Source organism: Sparus aurata, chromosome 17 (assembly GCF_900880675.1).
Source record: "Sparus aurata chromosome 17, fSpaAur1.1, whole genome shotgun sequence".
NCBI lineage: Eukaryota > Metazoa > Chordata > Actinopteri > Spariformes > Sparidae > Sparus > Sparus aurata.
In genome coordinates, this window is record NC_044203.1 from 13,125,878 (window position 1) to 13,143,281 (window position 17,404).

At 40.5% G+C, this 17,404-nt stretch overlaps 2 protein-coding genes across 3 annotated transcripts in view; one reads left to right on the forward strand and one right to left on the reverse strand.

Moving 5' to 3' along the window:
* The window catches only part of zhx2a (zinc fingers and homeoboxes 2a), a 33,782-nt gene extending 23,711 nt beyond the window's left edge, over positions 1 to 10,071 (forward strand). Inside the window, exons 5-13 of the mRNA XM_030393506.1 lie at positions 490 to 747; positions 1,750 to 1,965; positions 2,147 to 2,231; positions 2,466 to 2,651; positions 3,560 to 3,969; positions 6,293 to 6,536; positions 6,646 to 6,817; positions 7,152 to 7,271; positions 8,447 to 10,071. Of these exons, the coding sequence (XP_030249366.1) occupies positions 490 to 747; positions 1,750 to 1,965; positions 2,147 to 2,231; positions 2,466 to 2,651; positions 3,560 to 3,969; positions 6,293 to 6,536; positions 6,646 to 6,817; positions 7,152 to 7,269 (1,689 nt within the window). The 3' untranslated portion in view covers positions 7,270 to 7,271; positions 8,447 to 10,071. The remainder of the gene's footprint in view (positions 1 to 489; positions 748 to 1,749; positions 1,966 to 2,146; positions 2,232 to 2,465; positions 2,652 to 3,559; positions 3,970 to 6,292; positions 6,537 to 6,645; positions 6,818 to 7,151; positions 7,272 to 8,446) is intronic.
* A 655-nt stretch (positions 10,072 to 10,726) lies between these two features.
* Positions 10,727 to 16,598, reverse strand: derl1 (derlin 1). Of its 2 annotated transcripts, none has more exons than XM_030393507.1 (8): positions 16,260 to 16,598; positions 13,913 to 14,012; positions 13,748 to 13,812; positions 13,109 to 13,135; positions 12,429 to 12,524; positions 12,145 to 12,197; positions 11,842 to 11,952; positions 10,727 to 11,615 (listed from the first exon to the last, which is right to left on the reverse strand). In XM_030393507.1, exons 1-8 carry the CDS (start codon positions 16,410 to 16,412, stop codon positions 11,462 to 11,464), a joined length of 759 nt encoding a protein of 252 aa, XP_030249367.1. In that variant the 5' UTR covers positions 16,413 to 16,598; the 3' UTR covers positions 10,727 to 11,461. The 2 variants fall into 2 exon arrangements, with proteins under 2 accessions (XP_030249367.1, XP_030249368.1); XM_030393508.1 differs by lacking the exon at positions 16,260 to 16,598 and adding an exon at positions 15,691 to 15,874.
* Between the last annotated feature and the right edge of the window lie 806 nt (positions 16,599 to 17,404).

Consider the following 17,404-nt stretch of genomic DNA (forward strand, 5'->3'; position numbering starts at 1 on the left):
TGTTTTGAAATGCTCTTTATTTACTTGCATTCAGATTCCAAATAATGGGAATGATAAGCCTGGGCTGTATATTAAGTTTGCCCTAATCATGTTACTCCAGTGGAGATTATAGCTCAGAGCACAAGTGCACTAATTGTCTATTGTTATAACCACTGATCAGGTTGTGGGCTCTTGTTTGATTACTGATTTATGTTGTTGAGTTACACATAAATAATATATTTCTTATTTCACTTTGCATTACCAAACAAGGAAAAAAATATAATGTTAATGGTTAAAAATGATGTTGCATTCTCCATTTTGAAGCAGGAAATTTCGGCCTGTTTATTTATCTGGTTTAATTACTAATGGTGATGATGTTAAGAAGAAGAGGTGTACAATCATTTTGGTAGTCATTTAATATTAGTAGTCAGTAATACATATGCCGACAGAAGATTTTAGGGTTTTAGGATTTATATATTAAATGTAAAATGTGCTTTCCTTCTGTGACAGGTGGAGGAAGCCAGGAAGAAAATGTTCAACGGGACAATCTCCTCTGTGCCTCAGACCTTCGTGGTAGCTCCTCAGCTCAACTCCCAATCATCCAGCCTGTCTGCCTCCACTGCAGCATCCAAAAGTCTGCAGCAGGCAGCCTCGGTCCTGCAGTCCCTCCCCTGCCAGCTCCTGGGACAGACCAGCCTGGTGCTCACTCCTGTAGCGAACGGCTCCACCGTCACTTGTGCACCGATCGCTCTCACCATGACTAACCAGGTACAAAACATCTGGGCAGAAGTGTTTCACAAATGTGTGTCCAGCTGTGGGACACAAAATTGACTTGTGCCAAGGTTATTAGTTTGAATCCTGCTACGAACCTCTCTTACACTGTCAAAGGCATAGATATGTCTCACCTTTCTTCATGTGAATGTTGATATGAAACTGTAAAATTTGCCAGAGAAGTATGGAAGACAAATTCAGGAGTTCAGTCAGTTGTGAAAAATAAATCGATTCTTAAAGGACCTCAGAGTTCTTTGCTCAAGGTCTTTTTATCGGTATTTAAAATCCAGCAGAGGCCCGTCCCTATTGTATTGATTTGTTATCGAACAGAATCCACTTCATGAACAATCACATCTTCATATAAACCAACTAAATGTAACAAAAAAAATAAATGAGACAAAAAATAAGATGCAATTAATCTAAAAAATTATAATAAGAAAAATCTACAAAATGTAATGAAATTTTAAAATGAGTAAATAAGCACACTGTACATGACATGGGGTCAGAACTACAAAATTGCAATATCACTGGTATCCATTTTTTTCTATATACAGTAGGTTAAATATGGCTCAAATAATGTAAATGGTCTTCAGTTTAACTGGTAAAAGTTGAGGCAACCAATCCTTCCATTTAAGGCAACATTATGTAGAAATTGGCATTTTTGGCGCCCCCCACAGTTTGTGAGTGCAACACCATTGTCATAAATCCAAATCTTGGATCTGTAACAATTTGTCAGACGTAAGGAAGGTGCTAACTACAAACAAAACTTATTATAAAGTAACAGGTGATATGGGAGCGCGGTGGCTGTGACAGAGACACCAGTCACCCTGTTACAAGACTCTGTACCATCTAAATGACTTGAAAGCTTTTATTTTAATGTCAAACAAAGTTGCGTGATTTCGCTTTAAGCAATATAAGTCATCTGACTATAAGAGATGCACAAGCTATCATATTTTTGTGTAGTATATTTTGTCAAATCTTCTACCATGTCTGCTACAGGTGGCCCAGTCGCTCAAACGGCCTCTGGCCTCCCCCGTGATCGCAACGGAGAGCAAACGACCCTCCATCATCCAAACCATCTCGGCACCCATGGCAGCATCCAAGCTGGTGTCGCCCAAACTGCTGAGTTTTACCGTTGACCCCAATAAGACAGCTGAGCAGCTGTCAGTGCTAAGGTCCAGCTACACACAGTGTCCTTTCCCTGAGGAAGATGAGGTAAGAATAAGTGAGTGAAATGATGTTATTTGTGCCAGTGAGATTTTTGGAGCTGCTTTTACTTTCTAATTTAGTGCTACTGGCTTATTTTTTTATTTATTTTTTTTTTTAGCACACTGCTGTCATTGATAAACACCCACGCTAAGTGTTTCATTTTATGTTGCATCTTGTCATGTGATAGATCTACAGACTGATAGAGACCACCGGGCTCTCCAGAGGAGAGATAAAGAAGTGGTTCAGTGAACAGAGGCTCCTTAATCTCAAAGGTATGTGGCGTGAGCAGGTGTAATGATAAAACCCTTCGACTGTGATTAATCATGTATCTTTCTGTAGGGTACAATGAGCTGATTTGGTTCTCAGATGTGGTTTTATCATTCATTCCTTAACCTGAAAAACAAATAGTGAGAAAGCATAAGATCATGGTCAGTAATCTGTTAGTTATTTCTCTGTTTATGCTGTGTCCTTCAGTAATATCAATAATCTCTGTCTCCTCCTTGAAGGTGCTCCTCAACCTCCAGTTCTGGTGAAAGCAGAGGTGACATCGGCACCCAAAGATGGTCCTGTGAAGAAAGTGGTGCCCACCCAGTTTCCTCTGCTGGAGAGGGTGAAGGGGAAGTCGTCAGAGCAGCTGAAGGCGCTAGAGGAAAGTTTCCAGAGGAGTAGCTCTCCAACAGAGGCACACCTAGGTAAAGACCTCCACCAACACGCATGCAAATAAACTTGATGGCATAACATTAAAGTTTTCCCATCTGCTTTAAATGTGTTTTTGCTTATTTTTATACTGAAAATAGACAGTGAAGGAGAAGACATCTTGGGTTTAGCAGTCACGCTTTTGAAGTTAAAAATATTTGCATATTCATAGATTCTGGAGTTTCCTGAGTGGAGAGATGTATTTTAAAGATTTTCTAATGAAGAAAACCCATATCAGACACAGATTGTTTTTTAAATATGTATCTTTGAAGTAAAGTGAGACTTGCACAGGTTTGCGGTATCAATGGATCAGTCAAAAAAAAGAAGAAGACGACATCAAATTATTTGTATACAGATTTGTATTTAAAATATGTCTATGATCACTTTTAGTTTTTTACTTGACATCAGACATGTATACCTATCAATCACATGTATATTTTTAACGCTATGTATGTTTTTATTTCTATTTAAAATTTTGTATGTATTTGTATTTGTATTTTATTTTATTTGTACCATGTAAGCAACATCGGAGACCAATTTCAATCACCTTGCAGTTGAAAATAAGTTTTAACACTGCTTCTAGAGAGCTTTGTGCCTGATGGGATACATAGAGTGAGAATCAGCCGGTGAAATTGGCAGTTCATGTTGAAATAACTTAAATAAATCCGGCGGTGTTTTCTTCTATTTATACTACTTCACAGCATGTGACTTAATTTTCCTTCACCCCAAAGGAGCTGCAGGGCTGTCTCTGGTGGGTGCCTGCATGACAGGAATAGCAGAAATGTTTTTAATGAGCCCATTTCTAGGTCCCCTGGAGAGGGACTGAATTCTCAGGTTTCCAAAAAAACCCTCCACTTGAAGGTAACGCAGCTCATCTGATCCACTGAACTCTGTTCTCCTGCAGACCAGCTGGCCCAGGAGACCAAGCTGTCCAAGACGGAAGTGGACTGCTGGTTTTCAGAGCGCCGGGGGCTGAGGGACAATATGGAGAAGGCTTTGCTCACCATGGCTTCAAAGAGCACGGAGGACAGGGTGGAGCGGCCGGGAGCACTGCTCAACGGGGCCTCGCATCACCGGGAGCAGGACGGGAAATCTCTACACTCCTCCCCTCATCCTCCTATCCTCTCCTCTTCCTCCTCCTCATCATCCCCTCCTGTGCTCGCGGCCTCCTCCCCCCATCCGCCGACCCTCTCCGCTTCAGCGTCGCCTCCCATCCTCACATCATCCTCCTCCTCTTCTCCCCATCCTCCCATCCTGTCTGCCTCCACGAGCCCGGCCCCCATCAGCAGCCGCTCCCTCGGCCTGCTCAGAGAGGTGAGAATAGCTAATGAAAACATGTCAACACCGGCCCTGATTAAAAGTATTCAAACATGACACCAGTTAGAACGTTAATCCAAGCTATAATGACATAAAGATGAATACTGTTTTAATTGCTGATGGGCTGTTTAAAGGCATCAGGACATTAATGAGTTGTGAATTTAAAGAGACTAGCTGATGAGATGGCACCTTTTTTAATACAATCTGAAGTGAGGTGTCGTGTGAAATAGATTTATCTTGAAGGTATTGTGTAGGAAAAGCTGTGTGATTGACACTACATGATGAAATGCGCTGATACTTTAATATTAGAAGTGAGATAAGAAGGCAGGAAGACTACAAGGTCAGATCTGACAGACTGAAGAGACGGAGCTGCAGTCGTGTTGCGTCTAGGAAACGGCAGCATCCCATAGGATTACGGAGCCTATAAATGGAACATATATCCATGAGATATCTGGTTTTATGCTCTGTAACACATTTCACAGGCACAGGCTGTCAGTTAATGATGACCCATATATTTCAGCTACCGATGGCACATTTTGAAATCTGCCAAAAAAAACAGTCCATTAGCCATATATTAAGCTGTCAACAAAGCAGATGTATTTATCATTACACCCACATGAAGCATAAAGGTAAATGTGTAGGACTGTAAACATAATTCTCAACTGAATCATTACAGTGACAGTCAGCTACTCTCCCCTGAGCTTCATCTCTGTTTCAGTGCCAGAGGGAGTTTGGCGAGAATTGAGAAATGGGCGCAAAAAAAAAAAAAAAAAAGATGGAGACAACTGTTTATAACTGTTTTAATCACGTTGTGGTTCGATCATTAAGATTCTGTTGAGGTAGGAAGAAAAGTAATAAAGCGCTCACTAACTCGGACCAAGTATTCTAAAGTCATGCATTGTAAGGCTGTCATTCATTGAGATTATCACTTCTGTGCAAGTATTAGGAAAACGCATTTTAAGTTTCAAATGATTCAGAAAGATGACGCCTGAGCTTTATACTATTATATTATTGGTAGAACTTGAGCAGAGAGGGAACTGAGTTTAATTGCTTCACATACTATTGGGTAGTTATTCTATAAGCTCATCAGATGTTATGTATTAGGGTTGGGGGTGAAACATACTGATAGAGGAATTGAATTGACCCTCAGAGTTGCCATTCTGCAGTCGCTGTAGTCACCGCTGCTGTCGCTCTGACCCACTGAACTCACACAGCCGAGTAAACTGTCTCCCGTTATCACAAACATCCCCGTGTTGAGTCTAAAAGTGTCTTCTGCGCACATGTCCTTAACTTAGCTGTGTTCAGCTTCACTAGCTTGAAACAAAGTTAGCAGGGTAGCTATACTGAGGACGCTAAGCTCAGAAAACGCAAATATCAATGGCACGATTGAGTGAAACGCATTAACAAGTGCCCACGGGAAAAAAACACAGCAGCCATTAATGTAACAAAGTGTCTTGGATTCTCCTAACTGGGCAGGTTTGATAATGAACGGGAGACATGGAGACGGTGCATTAGTGCATTGAGCAGCAACAATCGTCTTTTCATTTTCTCTCCCATATGTCATTAACATCAACAACAACATTACGGAAGCTTTTGAGAGGACACACTACTACTACTACTACTACTACTACTACTACTGTGCTCTCTAAAGCTGCTAAATAAGCATAGATAAGTAAAAAATACAATATTTCCTCTGAATTGGAGTATAAGTAGAACATAGAACTCAATGCAAATGCTCAATTTAAGAGTGTTTACCTCAAAATTGTACTTGAGTGCAGTATCCGTCTGAGTAAATGTACTTTGTATGCTGGCACTGACTAATTAGCACAATACAAACACACTCAATGGCGGAATATAACAAAGTACACAAAGCTGAGGCTCAGGGGAATGACATAAATTCTTCCAGCAATTGGGCTTAAACCAAAGTATTGGATGATGACTTTTTACTCTTCTGTGCTTATTGAACAACATTCTCATCGTTACTTAACAGATTGTGATTTTGAACATTTCACCTCAACATTAATCACACGATGAGTTCTCCTCTTTATGGCAATCCTTCCAATAGTTAAGATGCTCATTTGTCTGGACCAAAGGGACGAACTAACCAACATTGCTCTCCCTTGAGTCCTGCCACTAGCATGGCTAAAAAATGGGTTCTAATTAAGATATTTACAAGCGATCTTTGACTTTCCCCAATACATCTTTGATTTTGGAGTTTGTTTATAATACAGGCCGAATAAAGCATTTTGTTGTTAGTGGACTTAACGTATTTTTCACCACTTAAAATGTTCATGTTTCGTTACATAATCTGTCTCAACAGATGTTCTGTCGGACTCAGTGGCCATCTCCTGAGGAGTACAGCCAGCTGGAGGTCCAGACAAGCCTGGGACGCACGGACATTGTGCGCTGGTTCAAGGACCATCGCTCGGCACTGAAGAACGGTGAAACTCTGGACTGGATGGAAAACCAAAACCTTGCAGAGCAGCAGAAAGTGGGCCAGGAACAGAACGGCCAGAGCTCTGAGAAAAACCAGAGCGTTTCCTTAGAAGTCAAGGCTCTGACAGGTGAGTTTTAGAGGAGAATACAGAGGAGGGTTTGGTTTCAAGTCATCTGAAGTGTTTAATCCCCTTGTTTGACTTTATGCTTTTTCTGTTGTTGTTTTTAACACTACAGCCGTTGCTGCAGTGGAGGAGACTGGAGAGAACGCAGCCGCTGTAACAGAGCACTCCAAGCTGTCCGACCAAGACAAAGTCCAGTGGTTGACTGACAGATTAGCCCACAGTGTGACGGACATGAGCCGGACCAGACCGGACCAGACCGGCTCTGGTACTGCTGACAAAGGGAGGTGGGTGAAGAGAAGGGAAACAGATCTTTTATCCTATATTTATATTTTCTGGTGTGCTCAGCTGGTATTAGTTTTTTTTTTTTGTTTTTTTTTTTAGGAATATCTGAGGAGTTATTTTAAGGTTTTTTTGTGAAACAGTCTAAAAATACAGAACTGTATGGGCACCGCCATTTGTGGATGCTGAATTAATGCATTCTTTGCAGTTGTTGTATGTTGCAGCAGCCGGATTTTCATTTCACATAACCATTCAATAAAACTCATCCTCTGATTCCTGTTTCTGGTTCCTGGAATTAGTCTGTGTTTGAACTTATCACCTGTCTGTTTCCTTTGCCAGGTGGGTGAAGGTGACTGTTGCAGTGGGGGAGGAGAGTGAGGAAGCAGTGGAAAGACAAAGGCTGGCAACAGACACTGAAGTGCTGACCTTGGAGCAACCTGGGAGGGTCACTGGTTGATGGTAGGTCCAACTGGTGAGAAAACCTGTATGTGATTTGTATGGGTGAGTGTGTTGGGAAATAAAGGAAAAGTCTAATATTGTGTACGTCCTCTGATGCTTGTCTCATTTTAACAAAGAACCCTATGATGAATCCAGTTTTACCTGAAGTAAAAGCATGAATCAGTTGTTGTTGTTTTTTCTTTTCTAAAAGTGACACAGCAAACTATTGCTTAATACAAATAGCAACATTAGCCTTCATTGGTAGTTGCGTTCCTGGACACCTGATGAATGTCCAGAGAAACATGACCGGCTCTTTAGCCTGCTAATCACTTAACTCTTTTCACAAGCTGAGATCATCTATGGTTTGACGCTGGTAAACTAAACTAAAACGATAAACTTGCAGATCATAAAACTGAAACAATGAGCTTAACAATAAAATGCTATGGAGTCGAGGGGTAATTCGTCCCAGCATTTCACTTCATCACGAAAACATTTATTACTGCTGCTGTAACATCAGTAATAAAGATTTTACTGCATCTATACCAATCTCAAAAGGGTTCATTGTAGGTGAAGACAAGTAGGACATGGCTGCGTCTGCGCAGGGTGCCTTTCACTCAGTGCATGCTGGGATAAAATCCAGCCCTCTCTGACCCCTGAAAGAGAACAATTGGTGTTGGAGAACGGATGGATGGAGGTCGGAGATGGATTCTGAAAGGGGTCACTGTGTAACTCGAATAAACAGATAAATAAATTATGTACTGTTCCTTTAAGATGCCACAGCTGCAGCCTTCAGCTACCCAGGAAGTTATTAGGGTGTAATTACCTCTGATTGGTCCTTCAAAAAGATGGCATACTGGGATGGCAGGATGATATTTAGACCACACCATCATTAGCAATGGAGATGTAGAGAGACACACATACAGTGTTAGTGTCACAGTAGGGCAGAACAAAAGTGGTGGTGTTACATTTAGTTACTTGTTATATTATAATCATTTCCGCTTTTGTATTCACGGTTTGTTTTCATGTCATGTGCATAATACCATGTTTGTGTCAGCTGATGATATTTCTTGTTAAACATTGCTATGAAACAATGAAATGCAAATTATTTGAAATGGGCCAACAGTGATTTTTACTTGAAAGATGTTTTCCTGCCGGTTTGTTAATTTTCATCACGTTTCTGTCTCATTCCGTTCCAGGTCGAGTAAATCCATGACTGCTGAGTCACCGACCATAAGGCGACGACTCACGATGACCAAACTTGGAGCCAGTGATGTAACTGTCTGCCTGTGATGTCATCACTAAGCGCCGGGCACTGACTTTGTTGTTCCACAGTTGAAGCACTGATGTGTGGAGCAGATGCTGACATTAAGAGGAGTGCCAAAGCTGGACTTGATGCATTGTTCTTACTACTACTACACCTTTTTTTTTTTTTTTTTTTTTTTTTTTTTTAAAGAAGCACCCATGTAAATATTTTTCTGTATTACAAAAAGTTTGTACAGTTTTACTTGGAAGGCGAGTTTTGTTACATTTTTAAAAAAGTCTGACACTTGCCCCAAAACTTGGAATGTTTCTTTTGTTGTTGTTTTAAGCTCAAAGTGTATAATAGTCTGTTATTTGCTGAAAATCAGCCCTATTTTTTTGAAAATCATACCTGCGCACTACTCATTATGAGTAGTCTTTGATGGCACTTGCTTATATCCCCGTGGTAGTGATAGATATCCAACGCTAAGGCCACTTCATTTTTGGAACTGTTGGAAACGGTAACTTTTCCTTTTTTTCTTCTGCTGCGTCACCTTGACTCACCCTCATAGAACTACACTGAAGGTGTTTGAGGGGCAGTTAGAAGGAGCAATCTGAACACAGGTCAGCCTCACTGCTGGGGGGAGAGAGTAAACACAAACAAACCTGAAAAACCGCATTAGGGCGAAGGAATGAATAAATGCACTGTACCGACTTCCAGCATCTTTTCTAATCAGCTGGTTCTTGCATCAGCACCTGAGGCATGTTTAAACGGCACAGAATGTTCCTTTTTCCTGATATAGAATTGATTAATGACATAGAGAAGAGAGTGGAGTGTCTGTGTGATCGCACCACGCTGCCTTTCCAGCTCTCTTTATCTGACATTTGCTGTCTGGGCACAGTGCAGACCGGCGAAGACAACTTCAGCATTTCACTTCTTTGTTTGAAAAACTTGAAATATTCTTGACTGAACTTGCCAAGAACAGTTTGGCAAAAGTGTTTTCACGCATGACAAAATAACTCGAGGTCCTTTAGTTGAGTCGTGTCCAATATCCACTTTTGATCAGCTGTGATCTGTGAGCACATCTGTCTTCTCTCCAGGCTTTCTGTTTGTCCTTCTACACAAAGCCGGACTGGGTTTAGTTGATTTCTGTACAGTCAGTTCAGAACACCTGAAACGCATCTCAGCCACAGAAATGAATGATCAAGCCTGTGCTGATCGTCTTCAAAACGCCATTCGGATGATCACAACACGAGCTGCTTGCATGTGCTTCAGAATTTCAATTTCTCACAACTGATTTTCCAAAAATGATTTAAAGGGATATCTGTGATTGTTGGCGCAAACTGCAACAAAACAGTCAAGTTGAACCGTCATATTAAACTGGTTGAATGGCAGGTGTGTGTGTGGCTGTTTGCTGGCTGAATGTCTGTCGTTTCTGCTGCTGCTGCTTTAGTTTCATGTTCAGACGAGTATCTGGGATACTGTACATTTGGTTGGCTAGGATGGAAAACCGCTTGCATTTTCATTTTCTACTTTTAAGTCTGCTGTAACTCAATAAATACACAACCAACCGTAAAACCAGTCTGTGTGTTCCAGCATTGATTCTGTGCATCAGTTTGGAGGGAGGTACCGTGAGCATGGTGAAGATTAATGGTTTATTTCAGTACAAAATGTGTTCAGAACAACTTTAAAAACCCTAAATTGCACAGTGAGGAGAATAATCTCTGTTCATCTGAGTTTGCCTAAACTTGACAGGGTAATTCTTGTATCTTTAAAGGGGCACTATGTAGTTTTATGAAAAAAATTAAACTCAGAAGTGAAGTATTAACAATATAAATAAGGTAATAATACAAATTCAGAAACATTTTACCTTAATTGAATACACAATCTGTTTTAATAGGAAAATAAGGTCCCTAGATCACTGTATGAACGAAAAGGTGGCCAAATATTAAAAAGTATAACGGTATGAAATTGTGTTGTGCTTAGTTTGCTTCACTTAGTTTGTCGAGGCATAAAGAAATCAATGAAAACCTTTTTTTCAGATTAAAATGAAATAATTGATTAAATAATTAATTTAAATTAAGAAAAAAAATGTCAGATTCATTAATAAAGAATAGTGTTTGCCTTAATTGTATTCTGCAGCTACAGTCAGAGTGATACCTAACCAGCCACGCCAGCACATAACTGGCTGAGATCGGCTGACTTTCGAGAATCATGGAAACACCGACACTCACTCGTCCTTTCAATAAACAACTGTTATATTTACAAAAGAAAAATCCCGTCTTCACCTCATGTTGATCAAGATCAGAGTTAAGACAGGTAGATCAAGTCTGTGCCATGGACGCTTAAACATTTTTACACCATGTAAATTCAGACCTGGATACAGTGCTCCCTAAATAGCTTTGCCCTGTCTTGTGTAGAGGGGTGGCAGAGCACACACTCCCAGTGCATCGGTAATTACAATGTAATCTGATATGGCATCACAGAGAGGGAGAGAGAGGACGGGAACACAAGAATCAAAATCAACAGCGTGCTGGGGTGCAGCTGCAACATCTCTTGTCTTGACAGTCCAATGGCAGAGTGTGGAGAGAGGGCGGCAGGGAACGGGGTGAGGAGAGGACAGGAAATAAATGGGGAGGGGAAGAAGAATCATCACATAAAAAAAACTTTTTATTCTTATTTTCTTCTATCTGCTTCACACTGAAACATCCGCAGCAGAGTGAATAGTAGAGCTGAGCCTAAAGTCAGAGTCCGAGTCCTGCTATGAGGTGTGGCCTCGGTTAAGATGCATGCTTTCTCACATTTATTCCTGCCGTAACCCTTTAAAACTAAACAAGAATATGAATTAAGACGAGGTCTAACAGGAAAGAATGTGAAAAAGCAAGCATTTTAACCTGGAACATCAACTGCATGGCCATTTGTTTCTGGGCGCAAAGTATGGGGGAGCATGCCTCTCTCCTTTTGTGTTCTCTCATTCTCCTCCGAGACGGAAGCCTTGGCCCCAGTTGTAGCGTCCTCCTCCCCCGCCGCCTCCACCTCCTGCTTGCTCCTGGGCAGCTGGTCTCCTGGCAGGAGGGACTCCAAAGCCACCCATCCCTCCCCTCCTGTTGGGGAGGTACCGGTACCTGGAGAGAGGAGGATAGACATGTTCAATGCCGTGGGAACAGAGGGAAAAATTTGTTGTTTCTTCATTCAGAAGTTACACAGGGGTGTTTTAAAGATGTGTACAACACATCAACATCAACATCCCCAAATTCCGCAACGAAGTTGTTGAGTTAATTGTTGAAACTAAAAAAAGAATGGAGGCCAAAACTAAAGACAATCAAAATTAAAAAAAAAACTCAAACTTACAAGATCTCTGGTGTGGAGAGTAAGGAGCGACCTCCCAGGTCCATGGGGTATTTAAACATGAGGAAGTAGTAGAGGTGACCCACCAGGTTCCCTGTTAGTTCATCCACAAAACTGCACAATCATAGCACAGACAAGGAGAAATATTAACATTGCAGAATTTGTAACTTAAAACACTTATATTTACTATATATTGCTTCTTGTCATACCATTCCCTATTAATGTAAATAAACTGGATGTACATTTATGGAGCAGTGCGTTTAAAATATACCTATGATTCAGCTTATCGTAACTAAAATGACTTACGAGCCTCCAATGATGAAGTTGAAGACCAGGATGACCCAAGGTAGGTAATGTGCCTAGGGCAGGGAAACAGAAAATATGAAGAATACAATTAATATGGCTGTTAATATTATCCTTGTGTCGAGTTATAAGAAGGCTGCACAACCAGGGAGCATTACTGATGTGAAATAATCATCACATGATGACAATCCATACCAAAGACAGATGCTGCTTCATGTGATCTGACAATACTCTGACAACAAACACAAGTATAATTTGTGATGTGATGGTGATAAAACATGAGGTACCTTGAATCGTGTTCCGAACCAGAAGGACACGATGACATCTTTGTTGATCTGAGCCCAGACGTAAAGCACTGACATGATCAGTGGGATCATCAGCAGCTGATGACAACATGAAGAACAATATATGAGTCAACTAAAGCTGCATGATTTTTTTTCTATTTTTGCAAGAGTTCAAGCTTTTAAAAAAGGTGCAATATGTAAGAATTTGCATTAGAATTATCAACAGAATGTGAAGAAACAACAGTTTTGACATGATGTCAAAGGTGTCTGTGTATTGTGTTGCAGAGATATATACTGAAGTTAGCGAGCTAACCAGCTAGGCTAGCCCCATTTAACCTCAAGAAATGACAGCCCGAACGTTTCGCTGGTGCTCTGAGCTCCCATGCTGAGCACACTCTGCTTATAGGCTCGCTTGCTAGCTGTAGGGTTAACTGAATTTACTAGCTAACACCAGCTACAGTTAGCAGCGCTTAGCGGAGTTGTCTGTATAGTATGAATTCCTTCATATCGCACCTTTAAGTAAGGCTAGTTTAAGTGGCGATCTTGAATTATGAAACAATCTTTACAGCTCAGTGATAACTTAAAACAGTTGCTTTGAGCTTTATATACACAGTATACATAGGCCATAATTTCATGTTGGGATATATATATTGAGAGAGAGAGAGAGAAAGGAGGATTCTCACCCGCATGTTCATCATCATACCGACTATCTACAGCTGGAGTCAAGGACAACAACCAATACAATCATACTGAAGCCATAAGTTCTATCACTTCACCTTGAAAAAGGCACCTGAAACTGGCAGATCAGACCTTGCCTAATCTCCCACAGCTCACATTTATTTCACCCCCCCCCCCACAGTTGGCCTGTGGTAACAAAGACTGAACACTTGGTTTACATCAGGCTTAAAGAGAACAGGATGTTGCCAAAAACACTTCTTATAAACAAGAAACTGTCTGAAATGTGAGACAAGCTGGCAATCAGAGCTGAACTCCTGACAAAACGGCACAGTGTGGAGATGTGGGCCAGGCTGCACTGCTGGTGCTGCATGTGACCTAGATTAGGTTTCTCTGCTCTGCAGGGGTAGACTGACACTGGGCCACTGGCACAGAGCCACCCTGACATGGCACAGTACTGCAGAGAGAGAGAGAGTAAGGTGGAGGAAAGACAGATGAAAGAGGGATGCAGAGGGGCAAAGGAAGCAGCCGAGAGCTGGAATCAATGGTGGAGAGGAAATCAGGCAAACCAGGATGTAACCTTAGATGCTGGGGGAATGATTCACTGTAGGTAGATTGTATTTTGTGGTGCCACTTAAAAAGGATACAACAACACATATCCAGTTAAAGATGAGCATGAAGACATAGTCCGCAGGTCTGCCATCAAACAACCCTGGAGAAAAATACCAAGACAAACATTAGCATTGGCATAATCAGCATCAGCGTGTGTGAGAATGGGTGTGTATAAAAGCCACTGAGGCCAAAAGGCTCACCTGTCTCCAGCCGAGAGGAGTAGTGGTAGAGGAAATAGAGGTTGACCAGGTACAGAAACCCAGTTGGGAAATAAAAGGTGGCTGTCACAAGTCTCCAGATCTGAAACAAACAGACGAGACGCGAGTCAGACAGAAATGTAGGAAGACATCAACACAGCGGCGTTTGTTCACAGATCCAGACTTTCAAGGCCACGCTTGTAACACACATGAAGTCTCATGTGGATTGTAAAGAAAAAACTTCAAACACTGAGACAGTGGCAGCCGACAGCTGGTGTTCCTCGGAAGAGTCTGTTAACTCGCTATCAGAGTTAAAGCTTTTGTTTGATGGCAACAGACGTCACATCAATACAGCATTTAAGAGGTGAAGTGAGAAGTCATGAGCATATTATATTTAATCTTAATCAAGGTGATAACACCGTGAAACAATTAAAATGTCAAATACTGAAGTGGAATATATTGTGACTGTGCCTTAGTTGTAACTAGATATGCTGGATAATCTTTATTTATCTTTTTTAGTACAATAAAATGAATGCGGTTATCGAGTTGATTAATTCATTACTCACTCAAAGGATATCAAACTGCAACAAACCAGTCTGATTCTAGCCACTCATACCGGACGGCAGCTCCCACACCTTCTGACAGGCACTGTTTACCATCTTCCTTTTGTTGTTTTTTTAACCCATAGACCAAAATCAATTTACCGAAAGTATGTTTAACAGTTTAAATAATAATTACAATTTATTAAATGATTAAAATAATGTTGAATTGCAGAAATACATGCAAAATTCCTAGATATATACAGCTTCTGACCCAGTATTAATTATTAGTTTTTGATTGCCCATATTTCCACAATAGGTGGATCTGAACATGTTTAGCTTTATAGCATTTGAATTTGAAGTGAACCTCCCCCCATGGTAAGCCTAAAAAATGGACTTGTATCCACCAGAGTATCGGATAACAATTCATTCTAACTGTGGTGACATTTAAACAGAATATCTTCAAACTTGAAAGGTCCACAGCTTGTAATACTGCACTGACTTACCATTTGATTATAATAATATTAATCCTGGTTTTCACCTATTTTTTCCCTTAAAGATTAATAGCCTATAGAGTATGTAACAGGGTAGGGATTTAATTTCGCATTCAGTTGCCAAGCAACAAAATACCTCTGAGTAAATAGAGTAATTATTATAACATAATAATATCTGCCTCTGTTTCTCAGAGATATCAGTAACCTGTGGTGACTGTCACGTCCGCTTGCTCTCTGGCAGGTTAAACAGTACAGTCATGTAACACTACAGAAAGGCTAATGATTGGTCCAACAAACAGTGGTGGAAGAAGTATTCAAACCCTTTACTCAGGTAAATGTAATGCCACTGCTTAAACCATCCAAGTCCAATATATGTTCTATAAGTCCTGCGTTCAAAATCTTCCCTCAGTGAAAAGACATAACTAAGAGACAAATTCCCTTAAGAGTAGGTCATTCTGCTATTATACTCATAAGTGTAACTTTTATATGATGTGAATTATTGTATATATTATTATTACATTTATGTGTTATTGCTACTGTGGAAATAGCGTTTTATTGCAGTGGCTAGTGAACGTGGAGCTTATTTTAAATACTTCATACTGTTACTATCCATCCAATTTAAACATCTTTAGGTAAAAAATAAAGTTGTAATCTTTAAAAGAAACAAGTACATATTGCAAAATAAAATTACACTGTAGTGGCATTAATAGTAACATTTTTCCCTCTGAAATAAGTTAAGTACAAGTACCTCAGTGTAACTTTCACTACTGCAGGTTAAGAGGCTGCAGGGACTATTTTTGGTCCGAGGTAGGTCTTTCAGGATACATATTCACACATCCCTCCTCCTCATCTATGTTGTTGACCTGACAGAGAAGCTTTCTGCCAGCGGCGGATTGATAGAAAGTAAAAACGCTGCCTGAGGTGCTCATTACTAACGAGCAGAATCCTAAATACCTCTCCTGTAGCGTGACGTGCACAGCAACAAAGTCTGTTTTAATTCAACCAAATGCTAAAAAAGACAATGTTTCGACAACGTTAACATTTGTAGTTACCAATATGTTTTGAATATTTCTGGCACTGATGTTAAATGTAAACCATATTCCAGTCTTGCTGCATTAAGTAGCATTGTGACAGCATCCGGAAGTCGTAACTTCCTGCGTAGCGCCCTCTCATTGGCTGTCACACAGCTCAGGCCTGCTGAGTGAGCCTTGCTAGCTGCTTGCTAAATAACTAACCGACCACATCGAAAACACAACAACCACACAGGGTATCAACTTCTGCATCGCACAAAGCTGAACACAGTCAATGATAACTTACATGAAATCTGCTGATGACCAGCTCCGGAAACAGTAAAAGGTTCCTGATATCTACCAGTCGTAGTACCCCAATCAGGGGAAAGGCAACCGAGGCAGTGAACCAGGACCGGGTGATCAAAGGGATGCTTTTATACCAGTCCCCGATATCTGACATCTTTCCATACAATTACTGCCGAGTTATAAACCTGAAAGAAGAGCTCCTCTTTAAAATTTAACCAACGACCCCCCAAAACCGCGACCCCTCGCTGTCCTAATATGAGAAATGTTTCACTGCTAAGTTTACATGACGTGGCTAATCAGAGGGAGCTAGCTTAAAAAGTACCGAGATGAGAGCAGATACATCCGGTTCAGCTTTTCAAAGTAAAACCAAACGAGCTCAAATTACTGCTATTACTGATAATAATGATAATCGAAAACTGTTCGAGAGCAAACACGAATAAGTCAGTGAAATCAAAAGGCATCTGCTTATAAAGAATACATTAAATCTGAACTTATATTCTAGAGAATCAAATATTGTTTCTGTACAAAGAAAATCAAAGCAAAATTACACATGTATGTATTTATTTATTTATCTATGTATTTATTTATAATACAGGTTTATAATATGCACTTAGTTTGAAGGCAAAATCTTAGAACGGATGTATTTTCACACACTCACACCAACATGTTTTGGTTTTGCTTTGTGTTATTATTGTACTTCCTGTGAAATATGCAAACGCTGATAGTCGACCATCCACAGGCAGCCAGCTACAGAAAGAGGCGTGCCAACACTTGTGGCCGTGAACAGTAGTAAAGCCAAAGAAGTAGAAGATCAGGATGGAGGAGTCTCTGGATGGCAGCCCGCGTCTCTAAGAAACATTACTGAGAAACATTATTCATGCAAATAACTACGGTTTATGAAACTTAATGTTCTCATTTGACTGGTGTGACAGGTGTTTTAGGTTTCGGAATGATGTAGCCCATTGTGAAGAAAAGAAGTGGAATAGGCTGATTGTTCATTTGATTCAATGAACATATTTATGATGTTGCAAAACAGGATAGATATCTCTGAGGTCATCTTTAACACAACACAGTATTATGAATTGTACATGTTTTGTATTATGGGTGGCTGTTGCTCAGGGTTAGAGCCAGCGTCTTGTTATTTGA